This window comes from Epinephelus lanceolatus, chromosome 1, assembly GCF_041903045.1.
Source record: "Epinephelus lanceolatus isolate andai-2023 chromosome 1, ASM4190304v1, whole genome shotgun sequence".
NCBI classification, from domain to species: Eukaryota; Metazoa; Chordata; class Actinopteri; order Perciformes; family Serranidae; genus Epinephelus; species Epinephelus lanceolatus.
In genome coordinates, this window is record NC_135734.1 from 13,767,538 (window position 1) to 13,789,611 (window position 22,074).

Here is a 22,074-nt window from a genome sequence, read left to right on the forward strand (position 1 = left end):
GGGCTGGAGCCTATCCCAGCTGACATCGGGCGAGAGGCAGGGTACACCCTGGACAGGTCGCCAGACTATCGCAGGGCACACCTACAGACAATTTAGAGTTATAAATTAACCTAGTCCCCAATCTGCATGTCTTTGGACTGTGGGAGGAAGCTGGAGTGCCTGGAGAGAACCCACGCTGACACGGGGTGAACATGCAAACTCCACACAGAAGGGCTCCCACGCCCAGAATCGAACCAGCAACCCTCTTGCTGTGAGGCGAGAGTGCTAACCACCACACTACCGTGCCGCCCCTGTGTGAACATAATAAATAAAAAAATATATTATTTTTATTAACTATTATATAATATTAAAAATAAATAATAAAAGAAATCCAACATCCTTTAACAAATACTGTCAAGAGGAGGAGTTGAACACCTTGTTATTAACTGCAGGAAATATCAAAGAAAGGGGGATCTATAACATTTTGTATAAGAAAGTAAATCACAAATCAAGCTGGGGGCTTTGATTTTCTGCACATGGATGTATTTACACTGCTCAAAAAAATTAACGGAACTCTTAATGGTCACAGTATAACAGGATAACAACTCAGTTAAACTTCAAGAATGGCAATCTGTCCATTCAGGAAGCACAAGTGATTGTGAATCAGTTTCACCTGCTTTGATGCAAATAAAAGTGACAGCAGGTGCAATGTAGAGGCAAAAGCAAGACAACTCCCATAAAGGGAATGGTTTCACATCTGGTGGTCACAGACAGTTGCTCTCTCCTTATCCTTCCTGACTGATTCTTCTCTAGTTTTGTGTTCTGCTAGTGTCCTTGTCACTACTGGTAGCACAAGGTGGTACCTGCAGCCCGATCAGGTTGCACAGGTAGTCCAGCTCCTCCAGAGTGGCACATCCATATGTCCATAAGGTTTGCTGTGTTTCCCAGCACAGTCTCAAGAGCATGGAGGAGATACCAGGAGACCAGCCATTACACAAGGAGAGCTGGACAGGGCTGTAGAGGGGCATCAACCCAGCAGCAGCAGGACCAATATCTGCTCCTTTGTGTGAGGAGGAACAGGGGGAGCATTGCCAGAGCCCTACAAAATGACCTTCAGCAGGCTACTGGTGTGCATGTGTCTGACCAAACTGTCAGAAACAGACTGCATGAGGGTGGCAGGAAGGCCCAACGTCCTCTAGTTGGACCTGTTCTCACAGCCCAGCACCATGCAGCTCACCTGGCATTTGCCAGAGAACACCAGGATTAGCCGCTGGTACCCCATTCTCGTCATAGATGAGAGCAGGTTGACACTGATGTGTGATTTAAGTGTTCCCTTAATTTTTTTGAGCAGTGTACTTATTTATGATTCACAAATACACACATACATAGCCATTGCAGTTATTGCTGTAGTGTACACTCCGAAACAGCAGGAGGAGTAATGCGCATTTAACGTCAGTGTAACCTACGCAACAAACCACGAAGAAGAAGCAGTCGGAGGGTGGAGGAGCATTTCGACATGGCAGACAGGTGGGTAGACTGTATTAATCATACATTTTTTTAAAGAAACAACCTCAGTGCCCGGACATGTATTCTTTAAAACGCTTTATAATAACAATCGGTGTGATTTTGTAGCGAGAGAGCCAGCTGCTGTTCTTTTATCCGACGTTTGCTTTTCTGGACAACCATGCTGGAACGTGCTGCTAGCTAGCTGTTAGCTCGATATGGTTAGCTAGCAAGTTGTAAGGAGTGGTTAACTGACGTAGCTGGCAGAGTGCGGTGCTGCGATTAAAGCACATTAGATATTATGCTTTTAATTACCACATTTAGCAGCACTTTCCTAAAGGTGAAAATATCCATATAAAATGTTGTGCTTCTTAAATGCCCAGTCACGTTGGCTAATTATTAGTACTAGCTAGCTCGTTAGCTTCCATTGCCTGTTGAAGGAGTGTCGGTGCTGGTCTCAGTAACTTCTGATGTTATACGGTTATTGAATTTTGTCAACCTTCCCTGAACTACAAGCATGTCAAACAAGCAAAATACCAGAACACGCCCTGTGGAAATAATATTTTATATCATTATGATGTTGTGGGGCAGCACTGGGCACATGCTAGTGTCATGAATTGAAGGGTTGCTTCCCTTCATGTGGACAATGACTAACATCCGTGTTTGCTTAGAGGTTAAAGGAGATTTGGGTGTTAACATTGGGTAAGGTAGGCAGCTGGCCTTCCTGCTAGCAGCTGGAAATAACCCTCCCCTGTCTGGTGCAGACATGTCTGCATTGTAATGGTACTGGCTGATTATTGCACTCTCATGGTATAATTTCACATCCTCATTATAAAGTTACTCACTCCTCCAGCAAACAGAATGTTGTTTAGTGGCCAAACATTATAAAATTGAACTGCTTGTGGTTTAAGATAATTTTCAGACAAAACCAGCCATTTGAGGAAGTCATCCTGGGCTCTGGGAGATTTAACATGTCCTAGTCCAAAGAATACATCGGCAAATTTCATAATCATTTGTTTGATTTGTTCACTTCATTGTCAAGCAATATTCTAAAATTTATTTTATGTCCCTGGATGTCAGCTAAATACAAAAATGCAAAACATTTAACCAGGCAAGAAAACAATACTACAAAGCACATCAGACATTATAAAAATGAATGCAGTGCAACAGATCAATCATTCCTCATACGTTCAGTGTTAGACCCACAACCACTGAGGCTACTTGGAAGCAATACTCTGATTTAATAGGTTGACAGACTGAGGAACAAAAGAGCCCCACAGCCTGTTCAATCAAGCCTCCGGGAACTCAGTGTGTGAAAGGGATCGGATGTGATATTACCTGCCAGAGACAACATTCTTGTAGTATACACAGCTTAATAACGTGACGCATTTGAATCAAGTTTCCTTGAACTTTAATGATAGATGGAAAAAAATGCTACGTAGATCAACAGTGTTGGTGCTCAAAGTAATCACCTGCTCAGTTGAATCAAATTTGATCCAGACACATCACATCTCGTTATCAGTGTAGTTACTGGATGATGGTTTAAACATCCCCTTGCTCATTTAATGTGTGACCCCTGCTGTGGCACCACTGCTTGATTCCTCTGAAGCTTAATCAGCATAATATATTTCATAAAAATGTAATATTGTCTTCTAATGTCAGCAGAGGCCCTGTTTATTTGAGGGAAGGCGGGGCGTCCCCAAATCGGTGCAGGATACCCTGGTCTGCTTTAGTCAAATAAAATTTACAGCTAAAACTTTAAAGAAAATGAAGGCAAAATGAAACACTAAAATTCATCAAATGTTCAAATCAGTTGTGGCAAACCATACTCTTGGCACACATTTGAATATATTTTAATTTTTTAATAATGTCTGTCCGAATTGATGTGGATAACTGAAGTAAACAGAACGTTTTATCCGGATGTTCGGCGTGCATTTTGCAGCACAATAGTTGATACGTTGCCAGCTGCTGTCCATGGTCCTGAACTTCAAATATACATCCAGACTGTCCTCTGTCATGTTGGGTGTGTTTTAGTTTGTATCTACGTAGACTGGCATGGAGCAGTTTGTGGTTGATCCGTCCCTAAATTAGTCGTTTTTCCAGACGGGGCGCTGGATGAAATTGTGCAGAGGTGCCCAAAGAGCAACCACATCAGTCATGGGGAGCAACTCATTTTCTATTGCTCCCTTCTGTTACACTCAGCTCTCTAGCATGAGTATCTGCCACATACTAGAGGTTATCATTCCTTCCCTTAAAACTGTAGATGTTGGGGTCAGTTCTTGTTGGCTCTGATTGCAGTCGCTTGTTTCCTCTAACAAACTGCATCATGGTTCTCTTGGAAGAGGCCTGAGACTAGGGCTGTTCCCACTTTATTAATTGGCCTTAAAGTAAGTTTATAAACACTCAAGAGTTGAAATACCCTGCTTTGTTCATACATGTTAAAAACCTGCCTTGGGTGTGAATATCATTGATGTAGAACCTAACTTCTCATGACCAATGTGACTCTCTCTCCACAGCTCAAGGTCCCAGCTGTCCATGTCAGGAGTCTCTTCTTCATTAAATCTGCCCTGGTCTTCACTTTCACTGCAGTAAAGAGCTCTGTTTGCACCGTGGGATGAGGTAGTAGGTTGTATAGTTTTAGGGTCACACCCGCACTGGGAGATAACTATTCAACCTACTGTCTTTCTCAACGTGTCAAACACACATCTCGGACAACCCTCCATGTCCTCTGAAGGCCAGCTCTCAGTCAGTGCTCACATGGATCAAGATGTTTTTGTTTGCTCTACAGCAGATTTATCCCAGTTGCTCACACGGTGTGAGGTAGTAGATTGTATAGTTGTAGGGTAGTGATTTTGCCCTGTTTGGAGATAACTATACAATCTATTGCCTTCCCTGAGGAGTGGCATATCTTCAGTTTTGTCCATATTGAATTATATTCATATGTTAATCTTGAAAGAGAGCTTCAGGGACCACGAGACCCTCTGAGGGTGTTCAAGACGTCCCAAAAGACACGGCATGCTTCCTCTGTAAACTCTCCTTTTGCAGTGTATCTGATTTTTGGTTGTTTTTACATAGTTTTGTCTGTTTTTGTTTTGATGTTATGTTAACTTTAAATTATGTTCAGCTGTCTTGCTCAGAGAGTTAGTTCGATATTTCCACATTGCAAAACACAGGATTGTTTTTGGTTTGCTTTTGGTTTTGCTGTGATTTGTGATGTATTTTTGGCTGTCACATAGAATCCACTTTGATACAAAATTATCTGAACATTTTTTTGCCGAAATGTTGTCAATGTGAACAAAACCTATAACTAAAATAAAATCTGAATCAGTGAGTAATTCTGGACCAACACTTAATCAGCATGGTACTAAATATGGATGTTCATTACTGGAAAGTATCCTGTCTCTAAAAACAAGGGGTACAGTAGCTGTCCAGACTCTTTCAAGTAAATGACAAGATTTATTTGTTGTCACTGTACAATACAGGGTTGGACAACAAAATGTACATCTAGTCTGTGCTTCACAAAAACAGCAGTGATTCCCTGTAGTGCATTTTTTAACAACCACAAAGAATGTAAACAGCAAAACACTGGTGAATTCTCTGGGCAGATCATTGCAAACTTTAAATATGATCACCCCACGCAGCTGGTGCCTCCTCTTTAAGCCTGAGTCTGGCACTTTGTAAATGTTATCTGCCTCCAGCCAGTTTTGCGAAGATGGATTCCCAACCAGGCGAAGCAGGGGAATTCCCTGAAGCTTCATGTTCACTGTGTGTCAGCTGCTTTATGCTTTGATTAAAACAGGCCAGGGTACAGTATCTACTGTCTTGCATTATTCTTGTAGCCCTGTGTCAGAATTGAGCTCTAACGACCTTATTTTATTAGTTTTTATTGTACACACAGTGCATTATCCCGAATGAAGTTGTGTTTCATCACATTAACACAACTGACAGACCTGTGCCAGGTCATAGTGCCTCAGCATAGGAGCACTGGCTGGTTCCTGTGGCTCTGCGTGTGCTGCACCTAATGGGAACTGAGTGCATTTTTCTTTTAACCCACGCCCCTCTGACAGGTTAATTTGTCCATACACTTGTGAACATGCTGATGGTAGTTACACAGTTGTGTCAATAGATGGTGTTACAGTCCTTTAACTTAAACCATCTTCCCCACACTGAAGACCACCATGAAGGTTGAGTCACTGGAGAAATGCTAGTCATAAATAATTAGAAAATTTGATGTCATTCAGAGGAATAGTTTATATCAATTGCAGTACATATTATTCCTGTTATTGTAGATTTCCAGAGCATTTGATGCATTTCAATAAATAAAGTATTTAGAGGCTTAAATTCTGTTTCTATGTTTAATTTTCCCTGTTTTTCAATATTTTCTGTCCATGAAGTTGTTTTTTCCATTCTAATAGACACTGAATAGTTTAAGTCTTGAAGCTGATGGTGTTTGGCAGACTACCTGTACACCAGCTTGTTCAAAACAAACATGGAAAATAATGATGTGGATCTGTGTGATGTGGAAGAAGTACTCAGATCCATTACTAAAGTAAAACTAGCAATACCACAAATAAAAATACAATTTATACAGTGTATTACAATGACTCAAATGTTCAATCAAATATTAACTTAAGTGGAAGTATGTAAGTATTACAAACAAAATGTACTGATAGTATCAAAAGTAAAAGTACTCTGGTAGAGCTGATTTTATTTTGAATTTTAATCATATTACTTATTACATCATATTACAAATTTCTTGCACTTTACTTGACTGAATTCATTTCATCCAACTTTATACTCCCACTACATAACAGAGGCAAACATACTGTCTACTCCATTTATCTGACAGCTTTAGTTACTTTTAGATTACATTTTTTATACTCGTCCTGTCCCCAGCTCAGCCACGTTATTAACATGATGATCTTATAGAATATGATGCATTGCTGCAGATTTAACCACCCAACAGTATATAAAGGAGTTAAAATAAACCCAAACCTAACCATCTACAGCAGCAAAATGCAACAGCCACATTTATGCAGTAATCCAGAAACATCGTATATAATAGTAAAACACTGACAGGGAACACTTTGCAACAGAATGAGGACTTTTCATACTTTACATTTTTCTGATAATATATAAGTGAGGTTTTGGATGCAGGACTTTTACTTGTAGTGGAGTATTTTCAGTGTGACGTTACTTTTATATAAGTAAAGTACCCAAATACTTCTTTCACTACTGGCTGTTAAAGATGTTCAGATAAATGTAGTGGAGCAACATGTACAATATTTCCCTCTGAAATTTAGTAGAGGCATAAAGTAGCATAAAATGGAAATACTCAAGTAAAGTACAAATACCTCCTGACAGTACTTGAGTACAGCACCTTTAGTGGCCACTGTCCGCTGGTGTTACTGAATAGGTTTAGAAAAGAAGCTCACATCTCATGACGTGATGTGGAGATGGTTCAAAACGTGCCAGGATGACAGTGAGCCGGTGGGAGGGGCTTCACTGCTGGGAAATCAATAAAAAGTGCCGGTAGTCTGTCGACTGTCAGACATGAAGTGATCGCGGATGATCCGGTGTTCGTCCGGGAGAGCGCGTGATATCTAACTGGCTCCTTGTCTCGGCTGAGGTCAGTCAGGTGTGCAGCTGTGTCAGACACAGGGACAGATGAGCTGAGCGTGTACCTGCAGGCTGCTCAGAGGCAGATCCTCTGCAGAACACGCCCTGATAGAAAAGGTAGACTCTCTCTCACACACACATACACACACACACACACATACACACACTGAGCCTGATCACTGAGGAGCCGAGCTGCTTACCTGAAAACAACAGCCCCAATGCTCCACCGCAGGCTCGCACCACCGGACACCTACCAAATGAAATCAGGACGAGTTGGGTTTGTCCCGAGGAGCTTTGTTGGACACCTGGACAGCCCGCGGGACTCGGGGGAGGAGTAAGGCTGGTTGTTGTGAGAGCAGAGCACTAATCCACCGGCTGGGCTCAGCACCATGAGTAGGAAGACACGGCGCTGGATTTTCCATTTTTTCCTGTGCCTTGGAGTATTGTATCTGAAAATCGGGTGAGTTACTGGGATGACCTGCAGGTACCTGGGCATTTTTCCCACCATTTTAAAACTAGTGCATTAAAATGTTGCAGATTGTAAGAAGATTTGATTTGAGTAAAGCTTCCCACCAATGACAGACAAAATGAGGGGGCCCCACAGTGAGGTGTAGGGTCCTGTCTGGCTGTGCATCTCCTGCAAGTGTATAGTTAAATTCATTATTGCATTCATTTGAGGAGGTGTAGGAAATGGCATCAGACCACATGCAGTTGATAAATCAGAGATCAGTATCTGTTTCCTCAGAATAAACCCCTCACACACAGGATGCATTAAGACACCTGCAGAACTTCCACAGAAAAAGCGCCACATTTTAACCTCTCGCCTTCTCCAGGGGTCTGTCATCGGTGGTTGCGCTGGGAGCCAGCATCATCTGCAATAAAATCCCCGGCTTGGCCCCCCGTCAGAGGACTATCTGTCAGAGCCGGCCCGACGCGATCATAGTGATCGGAGAGGGAGTTCAGATGGGGATCAATGAGTGTCAGTTTCAGTTCAGACACGGACGCTGGAACTGCTCGGCCCTGGCAGAGAGGACCGTGTTCGGGAAAGAGCTCAAAGTGGGTATGTTGCACTTTGATTTGTTTCTAACAAGCTGTGCACCAATGAAAAAATGCATATTTGTGAATTAAATTTATTGGTGCTGTGTGCAAACCCAGATATTTTTATTTCACATTAAATTATTTATTAAATTCCCACATTATTCTGTGGGGTTCTGATATGGATTTGAAGTAATTATAATGCTTTGTATTCATATGACATAAGAGTCTATACAATTTCAATGCATTAGAGTATCAGGATTTATTATTTTTATTTTTAAGCTGCTAAATGTTAATTACACTGAGAGATCCACTTCATCATTGAGCTCTTCTGCCAAAGTGCCATAAAAGACACTGTTGAAACATGTCAGCGTGCCTTAATCTCCATAGTTAAGTGCTCACAGGATTGTTTTCAACTAATAAAGTACTTATTAGTGAGAAATAAGCTGCTTCATTTATAAACTGCTGCAAAACTTTACACCAGCAGCTTGATAACTGCGTGTTGTTTACACACAGTTATCAACACATGCATGTTTTCTTGAGTTGTATGTTATCTTTACTGTTTACTGTCTACGAAAGTTTTTGGGAAGTCTTAAAAAAATATCAGAAATTTGCTATAATTTGTCCATAAATAGTCCAAGGAGGCATTCCTCCGAGGCGCTCGACCTCTGACACTTTGACAAATGTCTGTAAGACTGAAGCTCAGACTCAGTGCATCTGCTCTCGGTGGGAAAATAAGCTGCAGATTTTATCCTGTGTGTGTGGAACAAGGCTCCAGGCGATGCTTGCTCCAAAGACAGGACTGCGGAAATAAGTGGGGAATCGTGTTTAACGCGCTGCTATTCCACTGTCTTGTCCTTTTGAGTGCACCCTGTCATCTCAGAGACAGAGATGCAGAGCTTGGGTGTCGTTTTTCACTTCAAGTGTCGTGAAGGATTGCAGCTCACATCTCAATTGAGCCTTTAACGTGTGCTGATTGTTGCTTTATACATGACGGCCTTATATTATATTGGCTGAAATGGTTGTAGTATTAGCTGCAACAAATATGAGTACAGACTGGATGACTCCTGTAACCCAGCTTGCCTTACCAGTCTGATGCACCCTGTTAAACACTGCATACAGCTTGATGTGTGAACGCATGGGCCTTTGCCTCACTGGTCAAACAGTGTTAAAGCTTCCTATGAGTACAGTTCATTAAGTGACCTCTGATTGCAAAACTTACAGTGATACATTGGCATACTTTAGCGATACTTTTGTCTTATCATCTCAGTGTGTTTCATCATGACTGCATACTGTAACTGTACTGTACTTGTTGCTATTCTGCAGCTTGTAACATGCAGACCTACATGCTCTTTATCTACTCTCAGCTAAACCACCGTCATGTATGTTCATAAAATACTTTTCCCCCAAAAACTTCAAGTTCAGACAAGTACTGTCTTCTAGGTTTACAATTTTACCTCCAGGTCCTGCAGCTTTGGCAGAGGAATGATTTTAGACCACTGCTTCAGAAGAGAACCACACTCTTTATGCGTATCATCCTCACATTTGAACAAAACTCAGCTCAGAATCCATATTTTACCCAAATTTAGCTGAGGATCAGGCTGAGTTCCAGGAGACAGCAGGTCAGCTCGTGCCCTGCTCAGGTCTAGCTGCCCGGCGCAGATACTGTCTGAATCCATTGTTTCCTTTCAGCGGAATGGAACACTGATAGCTGACAGAATACATAAATTTAGGATTTTTGCTGGCAGAGATGCAGCAATGTACAGTATTTTGGCATTAGGATCAAGTATCATCCCCACCCACCAAGCTGGCTACTTGAAGTAACTCACTGTGGGTGCTGACTGCTTCTTTACTGGCTGTGAAGGTTGTTTAATATCCCAGGTTTACACATAAACTTCATTGTTTGAAAGAGAACTGTGACCTGAAATGTCTAAAAAGCAGTTTAATTGATAAAGATGATGATTTTATCGGAGCCTTTTTGCGACTTATTGTCATTTTTGGATGCTTTTCTCATGTGCTCCAACAGGAATTTTCTCCATTTTAATTAAAAAACGCAGCTGACCTGAAGCACTCAGATTTATGGAGTGGAAATCCATCCATGTAGGGAGGCTCTGCATGCCTCTCAGATTCATCTCCACAGGGTGGATCCCAGTGTGACGGCAGTTTGGACCAGGGCCAAAAATGATGCCTAAATATTTAATGATTTATCTCCCACTGGATGGTCTAAAAGAATCATCTTTACTGATCACACGTGCTCAGCAGATTGACTTTTAATTGGTGAAATAAATTAATTATCCTCTCAGATTTAGAGACTAGTTAGAGTCCTGCTGGTTCTTCGATCATAGCTCACTATAAAGACAAAGAAACTGTCCTGTTTTCCCCTTTTCCTCTCCAAACTGCTCCATTATATTTTCTGCAAGATTCAGAGCTTCCTCCTGAAGTTTATCTGTTTAAGAGAGCTTGATTAATGAATTGGACTTGCCTGGCTCATGTATTTTATGATTTGGTTGGAGGCAGCTATGCCAGGTATGTAAGGAGTCTTGACAGAGCCTGAAATAGTGAATTCTGTTGTCGGCAATTGTGATTAAAAATGTACTTCCTCTTTATCACAGGCAGTAAGGAGGCTGCGTTCACCTATGCTATCATCGCTGCCGGGGTTGCCCATGCAGTCACTGCGGCCTGCACCCAGGGGAGTCTGAGCGGCTGTGGCTGCGACAAGGAGAAGCAGGGTTTCTACAACCAGGAGGAGGGCTGGAAGTGGGGCGGCTGCTCTGCAGACATCCACTACGGCCTGAGTTTCTCTAAGGTGTTTGTGGACGCGCGGGAGATCAAGCAGAATGCCAGGACTCTCATGAATTTACATAACAATGAAGTGGGACGCAAGGTATGCTTGTGTTATTCTGTCATCTAACTTTTTATTTATTGTAACAGATCCAAGAAGACACTTTATTTCATATTTCATCATAATGACCTGACAATAAGTCATTTATAGTGGATGCTTTTAACATGAAGACTTCAGTATGAAGTGACAAAATATAAAGTATGTGTGAATAACTGAATTGATAATGATTCAGCCCGTACAATAAACCCATGCATCGATCTACTGCCTCCAAAACCATCTGACTTCCATGACCACTGCACTGATTCTCTCTTGTGCATGCCTGGAAGCAGTACAATTCAAAAAGCATGATGCACAAAGTACAAGCAGTTACAGATGTGCTTCCAAAAGTCTAATAATAAACATGCAAACTGTGCATTATCATCTGCAAGTATTAAAAAATCTAGACCAGTCAGAGAATATCTGATGCAAACATTGTCTATAGGCACTACTTTACTTGCTGTTAATGGTTGCAAGAGCTATGCTAGCACGCCTTGGCTGAGAGGAAGGGTACCACAAGGACATGGCAGCAGTCTGTCAGGTTTGACACTAGGGGTGCTCCAATCGAATTTTTCCCAACCCCAGTACTTCAACTCGGGATATCTGCTGGAACTGATTACCATTCTGATACCAGAGAGCTCTTTTTTCCATGTTTAAAATCTGTCTACCGCACCACATGGAACTCATGGGATCAGTTAAATGTAATATGAGAGCTGAGTCAGCAGCCTGCTGACTGGTAGTGGAAAGGCTGAATTTTATAACGACATGGACAAAGAGAGTGTTCTTAAAGTGGATTGGTCACGTCATGGCCGATACCAGATCGAGCCTATTGGATGGGTGCATCCATAGTTGACACATGTAGTCAGGCAAACTCAGTCGCACTTACGGCCGAGTCAGAGTCTTGAGTTCAAGGCTGATGACTGAGCCACAAGTCAGGTGACAGTGAATGCTGTCTAGAAATGAAAGGCTGACATTTAAGCGGTGATATTAAGAACTTCTTTGAAGGTATTAAGTACATTAAACTGTCTGACGCCCCAGGGAAATTGAGGTGCAACAGAGATACGGTAGTCTTCTAAACTGCAGCTTAGCTGAGGAGTCAGGGATCAGTTGATCTAAAGCTGCAGAAAATAATCATCTGTAAGGAATCTGTCACAGTTACAAAAAAGAACAGAATAGTAAACGCAAAGCAGCTTACTGGTAGGGGATACACAAAAAGGAACACTGGCAGAGAGTGGAAACAACATTGTTTTAAAACATACGGTAAAAAGTTTATGTATGCAGTATTTACTTACACTGCACGGTATATTGTTTTTTAATTATAGTTGCGACGTCAACTTGCATTATAAACACATTGCAAAAGAATGCAATATTGCACTTATGGATTTTCTAGTTAAAAGAGCTAATAAATGTCTGTAAACTGGATATTGCTACAACAATAGTGACATCTAACCAGAAGTTCAACCAACCAATCAGCCAACAGCCCAGTACATTTAACTGGTAATAGAGTGACTTAACAGATCAAACATATTCGATCAGATATGCATGCAAAGATGTATTGAAAAGAATTATTGTTACATTTACTGTAAATTAATCAAGGTAAATCTTGTAAAAAAATTACAGTTTAGATCATATCATTCAGCCCTGTTTTAGCCTATGTGTGTTGGGATATATTATTTTCTCACTCTGGTGCATTTACAATTTTTGCTTCGTAAGCATATGCAAACTTTACACATAGTTTGTTGATTAGCTGATTGGTATGATTTCGGTATGGGCCTGAGATTGACTGCTCACTTGTTACAATGACACAGTGAGAGCGTACATCACCAAGATGAGGGAGAGTTTACACAGGAATAAAGTAAAATAGTATGACAAGACGTGCAGTGAGGTGAACCCAGGAGGACCATGACCATATGAGAGTGCATTAGCCAGACTCTGACAGGTAGCTAAGTGACAGATCAATAGAAACTGCAGGACTGTCCACAAAATGGCCCCACAAGAAAGCAATTCACCGGAAAAGCCACAGCAGGCACATGATCGATCAGTGGAAGTCTGAAGTAAACTTCTAAGAATACTGTACTAATCCTTATTAACCCAAAGCATTTCGATTTACTAGTTAAGGTCTGTAAAGACATCAGATTTTGAAGGTTAAAGTAACATGTGTGCAGTTCATGTGTCCTGAACATTCAGTGAAGGTTGGCATCAAAGGAATAAGGAGACTTGTGGCATTCTATCTAACTGTATGGTAAACATGAAGATACAGCCAGTAGTCTGTTAGCTTAGCTTAGCACAATGACTGGAAATAGTGACCACCACTCTGAACCATTTGCTTACATTTTAACTTGCTGACTGGAAAACAACCGTTTAGAATTAGTAGGCTGACGGAGAGGCTAGCTTAACAGGCAATGCAGTCAAATTGTATCTAACAGCCAAATCACAATTGCTCTCCCTCTCCATTTCATTGTCTTTTAATTCTTATTATATTGCATGTAAGAGAACATCTGTTGACCCCATTATGGTTTTAGAATATACTGTGCCAATGCTGAAGCTTTGATGTGCATGGTGTAAAAAGAGAATGCTTAGCAGCTGCAATGTACAGAAGCTGACAGTGGCCATGCTTGAAATGACTTATTTTAATGCTGTTATCTTGAGATCTCAAGTTAATTATTTTATTATTTCATGAATGAGCTGTTATAACGAGAAAAAAAGCTGATTTCTCCAGATAATGATATAAATTATCACACGAAAACGTGTTTTGTCTTCTCAAGTTTACGTGACAATTACAGAAAATTTAAAACTGAGTGTCTTGTTCATCCGATCACACCTGCTTTCAGCCTTCCTCCAGCAAGTCTTCTTCTTAAATGATGAGGACTAATCTAAATGTGATCTCTAACAGAAAGACCCAATGCAAGTTCTGCCTTTGTTAGACGTTGATAGAAGCCTACAGTCTAATGCTTTGATCAATAATGGCTACTGCTTGATTTGACATTTACTTAAATCAATTACTGCAGCTATTTATGCATGCTGGCATGGCACTCCTGATCTCTGATAAACATTACAAGTAGCCTAATAAAAGGAAACAGCAGGATAACAGGTTGATTATCTCGTTATCTTGAGATAACAAAGCTTGTTTTCTCAAGATAACAGCATTAAAAAACACTTATTGAATGCATGGCCATCCTTGGCTTCTGTAGCAATAAACATTATCTCAAATGTTTTCTATTTGACAGTGCAAAAATATCTTCTGTTGTTTCCATTTGTGGAAATTCCTCAATATGCACTTCTTTCCATCAGAGGATTATACATGAAAATATATTTTTAGAAGACTTTGTGTAAAAATCGAAAAACTGAGAAGTGAACTTGTTTCGAGAGACCTCGTGTCAGTGCCATAGTGACAGGTTGTGGTCCCATTCAGGAGGACTTTCATCTCTCTGGACTCGGCTTTGAGGGGAGGCAGCTTCATATTTGAGGTCTGGCATCAGTCAGAATGTGATACAGTGTGAGAATCTCTTAATATACACTTACTAAACTGATACCTCTGTAATTATTGTAGTAAGGCTTTCATGTTTACTCGGAGATGAGAATGTGTGTGTGTCAGTGTTTGTTTTGAGTGCCAACCTTCAAATTTCTGGAGAAGAATAAACAATAGTGTAAAAGGTGCCACGGGAGGCTTACATGGGTTCTGTTAGACAAACAATGGCAGCTTGGTTGGCATTTCACTTCACTGAACTCCATGAATTAAATGTTTGTCAGGTCTTGAGGGCATGACCACACTAAGCTGTATGCATCCAGGGCTTTTGACAATTACTCCACGAGACTCCAGAAAGTCTGAGGCCACATCACAGTGGAATAATTAAAAAGCAGGGTGAGGCTTCTCTAATGCCAGCGAGGGTTCCCACTCAGTACGGAAGAAGGAGGGTAGGCTGATGTCATTCAACTCGAGGCACACAGAGAATACCCCGGCTGCTTTGCCAAATACACCGAAAGGTTCCACTCTAACCCTGAAAAGGCCTTTCACCGCTGCCAGCCTGCTCGCTGTAAATGCCTCCATGTCTTCACGAGAAGAACTCATAAATTAATCCGGCTTCCGCTGAATTAATTGCCTCATACAGATTCATCTTATTCTAACTACACACCAAGAAGAAGTTTTGTGGTCACTTTGCCTGTTTGTCTACAGCAAAGCAGTTGGTCAAGATAGTAGACCTCTGAAGTAGTGTTGTGGTACTTGAGATCGATCTTGGTGTCAAGACTCTTTGAAGGTCTCAGATTCGTCTTGGACTTTTTTACTCAGTCTTGTCTCAGTCTCGGACAATACGGAGTTGGGTTTTTAATTCAAGACTGGTCAAGATTGTGTGGGGTTATCACTGAATTGCATGTGCAAAAAGAAGTTTTGAATAAAGGTGGTGAAGTTGATTTCTGATCCGTAGTGTTTGTTTGTATGTTTGCTGACAAAAGAGGTAAATGAAGAGGAATCTTCATTTGTTTTCTGTGTTTTCTATGTTTGAGGAGTGCATATGGTTTGCAAGTCCCACATTTAATCATGAGTGTGTTGTCCATTGTCCATGGTCTTGGTCTTGTCTCGGTTTTGCCCTGCCTAGGTCTTGGTCTTGACTTGGTCTCAACTCCTCAAAGTCTTGGTTTTGGTACAGTCTGTCTTGGTCATGACTTGGTCTTGGTTTAGGTGGTCTTCACCACAACACTGGTGTGAAGTAAAACCAGATTGCTTTGCATAGGCATGAGACAAAATATGCATGGTCTCTGAGGTGTTTGCAGAGATGCACAATATTTAGGGCTCCTATTTATTTTCATGAAAACCAGGTTTTAAAAACCACAATAATGCAAAATATGATGTGCAGCGCAAATCAATTACTGATTTTCTAACTGACTGAAACGAACAATATCACTTATTTGTCTCTATTTTGCATCTAATGGATACATTTCTCAGGCTGTTCACATAAAAGTGATAATTCAATTTTTGCAGCAGGATATAGAGAAACCTTATGGGGCATTTGTTTGTTAAATTTGGGTGAAAATCTATCTGCTCCTATGAAAAGTATAGTGTGTATAAATGTATATAACTTTCTAATATTTGTGCTGTAGTAACTTTATATTATTACACTGTTGTTAAATGCCTGAAATGTGAATATAGGGTATGTCCCAAATTGTACCTTCCACTCTCAGAGTGGTTAAAGATGTTTACCATTCATAACACTGAATAACAGGACAAACATGAACTCAGAGACTTTCCGTGCTTCTGTGTGAGTGTGTTTCTTCCATGAATGTGCTTTGAGGCTCATCCTGTCTTGTAAAAGAATGGCACATACATAGCTACTGGCCATAGGGTGACATACTGTAGCAGCTCTGAGATCTCTGGAATGCTTACATTCATTTGGAATGCTAGAAAACTTTTGTCTCAACCTGTTGAAGTATTCGTGCAATATGTAAGACTGAGTATTTCTCCAAACTCGGATGTTTCTTACTTGCTAATTATGGAAAGACAGCAACAAACAATCAGTAAGAAATGTGTACAATGTTAGCGCTTCTTAACTTTGATCTGTTGATAGTGTAAAATATCATAGATTGGCACAGTTTATTCGGGAAAGCTCTGATGATGGTGCAGTAGAAACAAATAAATCAAAACAAATTAAATAAGTTAATGTGACTGGATTCAGTCAAGCAGTTGTAACTCAGCACACTTTTCAGGTTGAAACTTTGTAACCTTGCTTCATCTCAGCTTTTCCTCTTTGTTGTAGGTCCTGGAGAAGGGCATGCGTCTGGAGTGCAAGTGTCACGGTGTGTCGGGATCCTGCACCACCAAGACATGCTGGACAACGCTCCCCAAGTTCCGTCAGCTGGGATACCTCCTCAAGGACAAGTACAACCAGGCTGTACACGTGGAACCGGTACGAGCCAGCCGCAACAAGCGCCCCACCTTCCTAAAGATCAAGAAACCCCATTCCTACCGCAAGCCCATGGACACAGATCTGGTCTACATCGAGAGGTCACCCAACTACTGCGAGGCCGACCCTCTGACCGGCAGCATGGGAACACAGGGTCGCCTGTGCAACAAAACGGCCCTGCAGCCCAACAGCTGCGACCTGATGTGTTGTGGTCGAGGATATAACACACACCAGTACTCACGCGTTTGGCAGTGCAACTGTAAGTTCCTGTGGTGCTGCTATGTGAAATGCAACACCTGCAGCGAGAGGACAGAGGTGTATACCTGTAAATAGAAATATTTATTGGACGTGTATTCAGATGCACAGCTAGACTAGACTTTTTAAGAATAAGGATTCTCTGTGGCTGATACACGTATGTGGAGTGATGCCTTGCAGTGTTGGCATTACAACAATCACAACAACCGGTTCCTCCAATGTGTGTTGATTATACTGATGCCAATGGACATCTGCCATGACACTGGACTAAACTTATGGACTCATAAATTCCTTTTTTACATTTTGATTTGAATGCCATGTCCTGCCCCAGGCTTGACTTGTCTCAGGCCACATATTGGCATAACTCACCTCAAACAGTCATAGTTTTATAGACTAATAATTTATTAAATGAGAAAACTACTGATGATTTTTAAATTCACTGTTAACTATATCTGGTAAGGTTTTAAGTTGGTGCAGATGCCTTCAAGTGCACATAAAAACAAAAAGATTTTTTTTTTTTTTTTGTTAACAAGACAACTTACACACTGGAGCTGAAAACTGACACAGTCAGAGCTGAACTCGACTGAAAGACATATTTGAGTGTCTGCAGCCTATTTGCGTTAAGCCTAGCAGAAGAACATTAAACTACTGATCCTGGGCTCGGTATGATAGTATTGTTTTCTACATGTTTCTGTCCCCCTCCCCCACAGTTTGCTGCTAGTTGTCTGGAATGTTCTGGAGTTTGTGACTGAGCAGCCATATTGACTCTTTAAGCTAAGTTGACACCACCAGGAGCAAACGAATGCTTCCAGACATAAATTTCCCTTAATGTCAGTTGATAGAATATATTTTGTAAGAGATTATTTTTATATATTTTTTTATTTATTTTCTATCTTTATGTAAGATATTTTCCCTTAGCATTTCTAACTGTTCAGTTACTGAGTTTACCACTGAAACACTGTTTTAAAATTGTGCCTTGTTCCTCAGCAGTAGAACATAATAATGTTATATTGAAATGTGCCACATTGTAACTTGTAATCCATTTCAGGAAACTTTACTCACCTGCTTTGTTACTTATAGAGAGCCAAAGTCCTGATGTCACCTCCACGCTAGCTACTGTACCAACGTTAGCTTAAATGACTCAGCTATCTGTTGTGCCTTTTATCTGTCTTTCTAAAAAAGTCAACTGTGTTTTTGTGGTTCCATACTCTAAGTTAAATTGGTATCTACTACAGCACTTGCCATGAAAATTTGAACCCTTCTGAATTTTAATAAAGTTAAACAAATAAATCTGTTAGCATTCCAAAACTACAACTAGCTTAGTATGATTTTTTTAACAGCGTAATACACCTGTAGTAAGTATTACCAGTCAACCTGTTCTCATTCCAAAGTCGTCAAGCTTGGTCACTGATTTTGGCACCAGACAAAACAAAAAAGGCATCCATTCACAGTGGTATGATACCCCACCATGTAGCGTCAGTGCATAATGCCACTGGGCAGCGTCTGTTTGAAACACCGCCAGACAACAACGTAATTTAAGGAGCTGGAAAGTCTGTATAGGGCGGACAGGCGGGACAGCAAATTGGTCCAACAAACACCAGATTTCCACCCGGTGTTTGCTTCCTGTATGAATGTTGAGCCAAACCATGATGTTTCCTTTAAACCTAACCATGTGCTTTTGTTGCACAAGGAAATAAACATAAATTCAAGGTGTTTTACTGATGTTGTAGGTTTATTTTTAAAAAGACAATGCATCTAGCGAGCAGAAACTGTACATTTCCCATGAAAACAGAAGTGTACCATCAAAAGACACAGTGCATGTAACAAGCGTAAATTGACACGGCATCTCAGAATGTCAACAACCCAGGATACCTAGCGTGTCAAATGTTAACATAAAAATCCACTGACTAAATAGCGATATTTGACGAGCTGGGAGTGAGAATGTGTTGTACAAGTAATACGTCATTCTAACTGTTGGTTTCTCCCTTACCTACGATATCCACTCTCAGTCTTTTTGTCTTTCCATCTTTCAGCTGTAATCTCTGCTGTCTGTGTTACTCTGTCATGACTAGCTGGTAACATGTAACCCACAAAGGTCTTCAGTGGTGTTTGTTAAACATAATGTTAAAAAAAAACATAAATATTAAACATAAATAAATGGTAGATTATCCAGACATAGAGATTGAACCACATGTCATACTGTTTCAAGGTTACGTTCCAAGATTGGATCTTTAGCATCTGTGTTCCCACATATGTGATGTGAATGAGGTTACAATACTTCAGGGACAGAATCTGAGAGTAACAGTGTCACTTTGGCTCTCTATAGGGTTTACAAGTGATCCACAACTGTGCTTTTGTGTCAAGTCTCTCACCAACATCGACTGGGGCTGGGAATCAGTTCATACAGCCTAGGCCTAAATATTTTTTGGCCTTTTATTAGACAGTGAAACGTAGAGAGATTGGGGGAGATGGATGGGGAATGATATTTAACAAATGTCCCTGAGTGGATATGACCTTGGGATTCATGATTGGCGCCTTACCTCTGTGCCACTAAGAGATCCCAGCTGTGTATTGTTGGCCATTATATTGCTGGAAAAATTTAGCATATCCTCATCAAGTGGCTGAAAAATTAAGCCAACACTAAAGTGCCAAAACTGCAGTTCTTTGAATGGCCACTTGAGGCTGACTCAGGAAGCGAGTCAATCTCCATAGACACCCACGATAAAATGCCCAACTTTACAGAAGGAATAAACATATTTATTGCCTGAAACAAAAGACAGTTTTCATCTCTAAAGCTAATTTCCCCCCTCATGACATCTTTATGGGGGTGCATTTTTATATATGTCCTTAGCTTCTCAATCAGATCCACCCCTCGCTCATCCTCCCTCTCGCCCAAATAGGGTCACTTCTGGCTCCAAAAAAACCAAGATGGCCCTGGCCGTCATGCCAAATTGAAGGCTTTAGTTTGGGAGTCCGCAAACCAATCGGTGACATCACAGTAGCTACATCCATTATTTTTACTGTTAATGACCTCACACAATGTTCGTATGAATATTGGAATATGGAGGAGGACAGAATGCAGTGCATAGGTCACATCCTGTCTCACAATTACGTGGGTTGTATATGAATAACATATAATAACAGAAACAGATATAAGTACAAACACTGACAATACATAAAATAAATAATAAATACAATAAAGTTTTGATTAGATCATGAAATATCTGATTGAAGTGATGGAATAATTAAGACATAGAATCCAGACATAGAATTCAATCGAAACTTTTGACTCTTAGCTCGGCGGACACATTCCGGTCTGTGCCTAATAAGTATGACGATGTGATACCCAGTCCTGATCCTAAACAGGAACACTAAGCACCAGTCGTGACTGTACAGTATCATGACAGGTCGATAATTGGTAAAACTGCCTTCAGGTTGGTTACGGTTGCAAAAACCATCCAGTTTCGGTTATTATAAAGAGTTTCTAGTGCCGGTCAATACTGACTCAGTCCTCATTAGAGCTTGTTCTTGTATATGATTGAACTGATGAAATTATATCACCCAACTGCTGTAGTGCTCTTAATCTGAGGTCATTGTTGACGTATTTCATGTAAAACCACATTGTTATTTCATTCATCTTTGGTTAATAAATGTTGTCTCAGACTTAACAGAGGGAGGTCATTTTGTATTTAATACACATTTTTCAGGTCTTATTCATCAGATCAGAGTGAAGTAGGTGTGATTGAGGGCTGTGGAGCAGAGGGTGCCACAGCAGCGAGCAGTGGGAGTGTGGAGCTGCCGGCTGATGGATTACTCTGACATCTGCTTCATTCACTCCTCAACAACGTTGCTACAACAACCACACTGTGCCCCCCAAAAATGCTCTTCGTCTCATCAAGAGGCCAGACTGCCCATTAACAAAATGGTAACCATGCAAAACCCAGATAAAATTTGGATGCTATTTATTTTGTGGAAATGGCAAATGGGACGCAAGTGGGGAGGGGGCTTTACAATTGCAAGGGGATGATGTCAAGAAGGATTTCAATCTGAGCAATAGAAAAGGTCTTCACTCCCGGAATAATCAGCACAAAACATTCCTCAGCTAAACTTTGCCTCAATAGAGTGACGCTTTCAAAAGGCAGCTGGCCAAACAGCCTTGCTGAGAGTAACACCGAGGCTCTGTCACTGAGAACTCAACAACGTTATCTGAGTGTCTGACAGAGCACTGCCTTGTTACGTGCTTCACTTTTCTATTCACAAATTTAATGATACGGCCTCTAAGTAATTCTGTCAACATGAAACAGACACAATCACAGATGGAGCAGTGATACCTAAACATGCTGATTATCTTGTTATCTTATATAGTTTATCTGGACCAATCCTCTTCATTCACTAGCATACCTCTGTTTATCTGTTACTTCCTAAAAATACTTCCTTCATAAAAGCCTCATTAATGTAGATTTAATTCATTTATAGTTCAGTTATAGGCAATTATGTAGCATTATTATTGTGGAAAATATCAGGCTGGTTTAAACTGAAACTTCATTGTTGACCATGGAGACAGTCTCAACCCAATGTCCATTTAATAGTGTTCTGGAGATTCGTGTATTTTATATATTATATATTATAAAGCAACATTCTAAGTTGTTTAACATTCAATATCACAATTAAAATAAACTGAATTTGGCTCCCGTGGTTCATTTTGAGGTTCACGAGCACTTACCTTTGAACATATCATAGTAATTATCCTGTCATCTGCATAGTAAGTGCCTACCATGGTAATGTCAGTAGCACCATGGTACTATTATGGTATGTGGCATACTGTACCATATCATTTCAACTGTCAACTGCTGTTTCCAAGCTCAACCATAAACTTTCAATCTCAATTTTTAGAGGCGCAGTGTGTAG

General features: G+C 40.7%; 1 protein-coding gene and 1 long non-coding RNA gene across 2 annotated transcripts; both read left to right on the forward strand.

Moving 5' to 3' along the window:
- Positions 1-1,457: 1,457 nt before the first annotated feature.
- LOC144458574 (uncharacterized) lies at positions 1,458-5,818 on the forward strand. Its single transcript, XR_013487952.1, has 2 exons — positions 1,458-1,506; positions 3,999-5,818. It is a non-coding gene; the product is annotated as an uncharacterized LOC144458574 (long non-coding RNA).
- Positions 5,819-7,030: 1,212 nt separating this feature from the next.
- wnt7aa (wingless-type MMTV integration site family, member 7Aa) lies at positions 7,031-18,477 on the forward strand. Its single transcript, XM_033625716.2, has 4 exons — positions 7,031-7,561; positions 7,935-8,161; positions 10,749-11,020; positions 16,765-18,477. The coding sequence occupies exons 1-4, from the start codon at positions 7,491-7,493 to the stop codon at positions 17,242-17,244; spliced, it is 1,050 nt and encodes a 349-aa protein (XP_033481607.1). The 5' UTR covers positions 7,031-7,490; the 3' UTR covers positions 17,245-18,477.
- Positions 18,478-22,074: the final 3,597 nt, after the last annotated feature.

What these genes read in the sequence shown, in the direction of transcription:
- wnt7aa (XM_033625716.2), top strand. Translation starts at nt 7,491, where the DNA reads ATGAGTAGGAAGACACGGCGCTGGATTTTCCATTTTTTCCTGTGCCTT. An exon ending in CGGGAAAGAGCTCAAAGTGG is followed by an intron (nt 8,162 to 10,748) that starts GTATGTTGCACT and finishes TCTTTATCACAG; the next exon opens with GCAGTAAGGAGGCTGCGTTC. An exon ending in ACAATGAAGTGGGACGCAAG is followed by an intron (nt 11,021 to 16,764) that starts GTATGCTTGTGT and finishes TCTTTGTTGTAG; the next exon opens with GTCCTGGAGAAGGGCATGCG.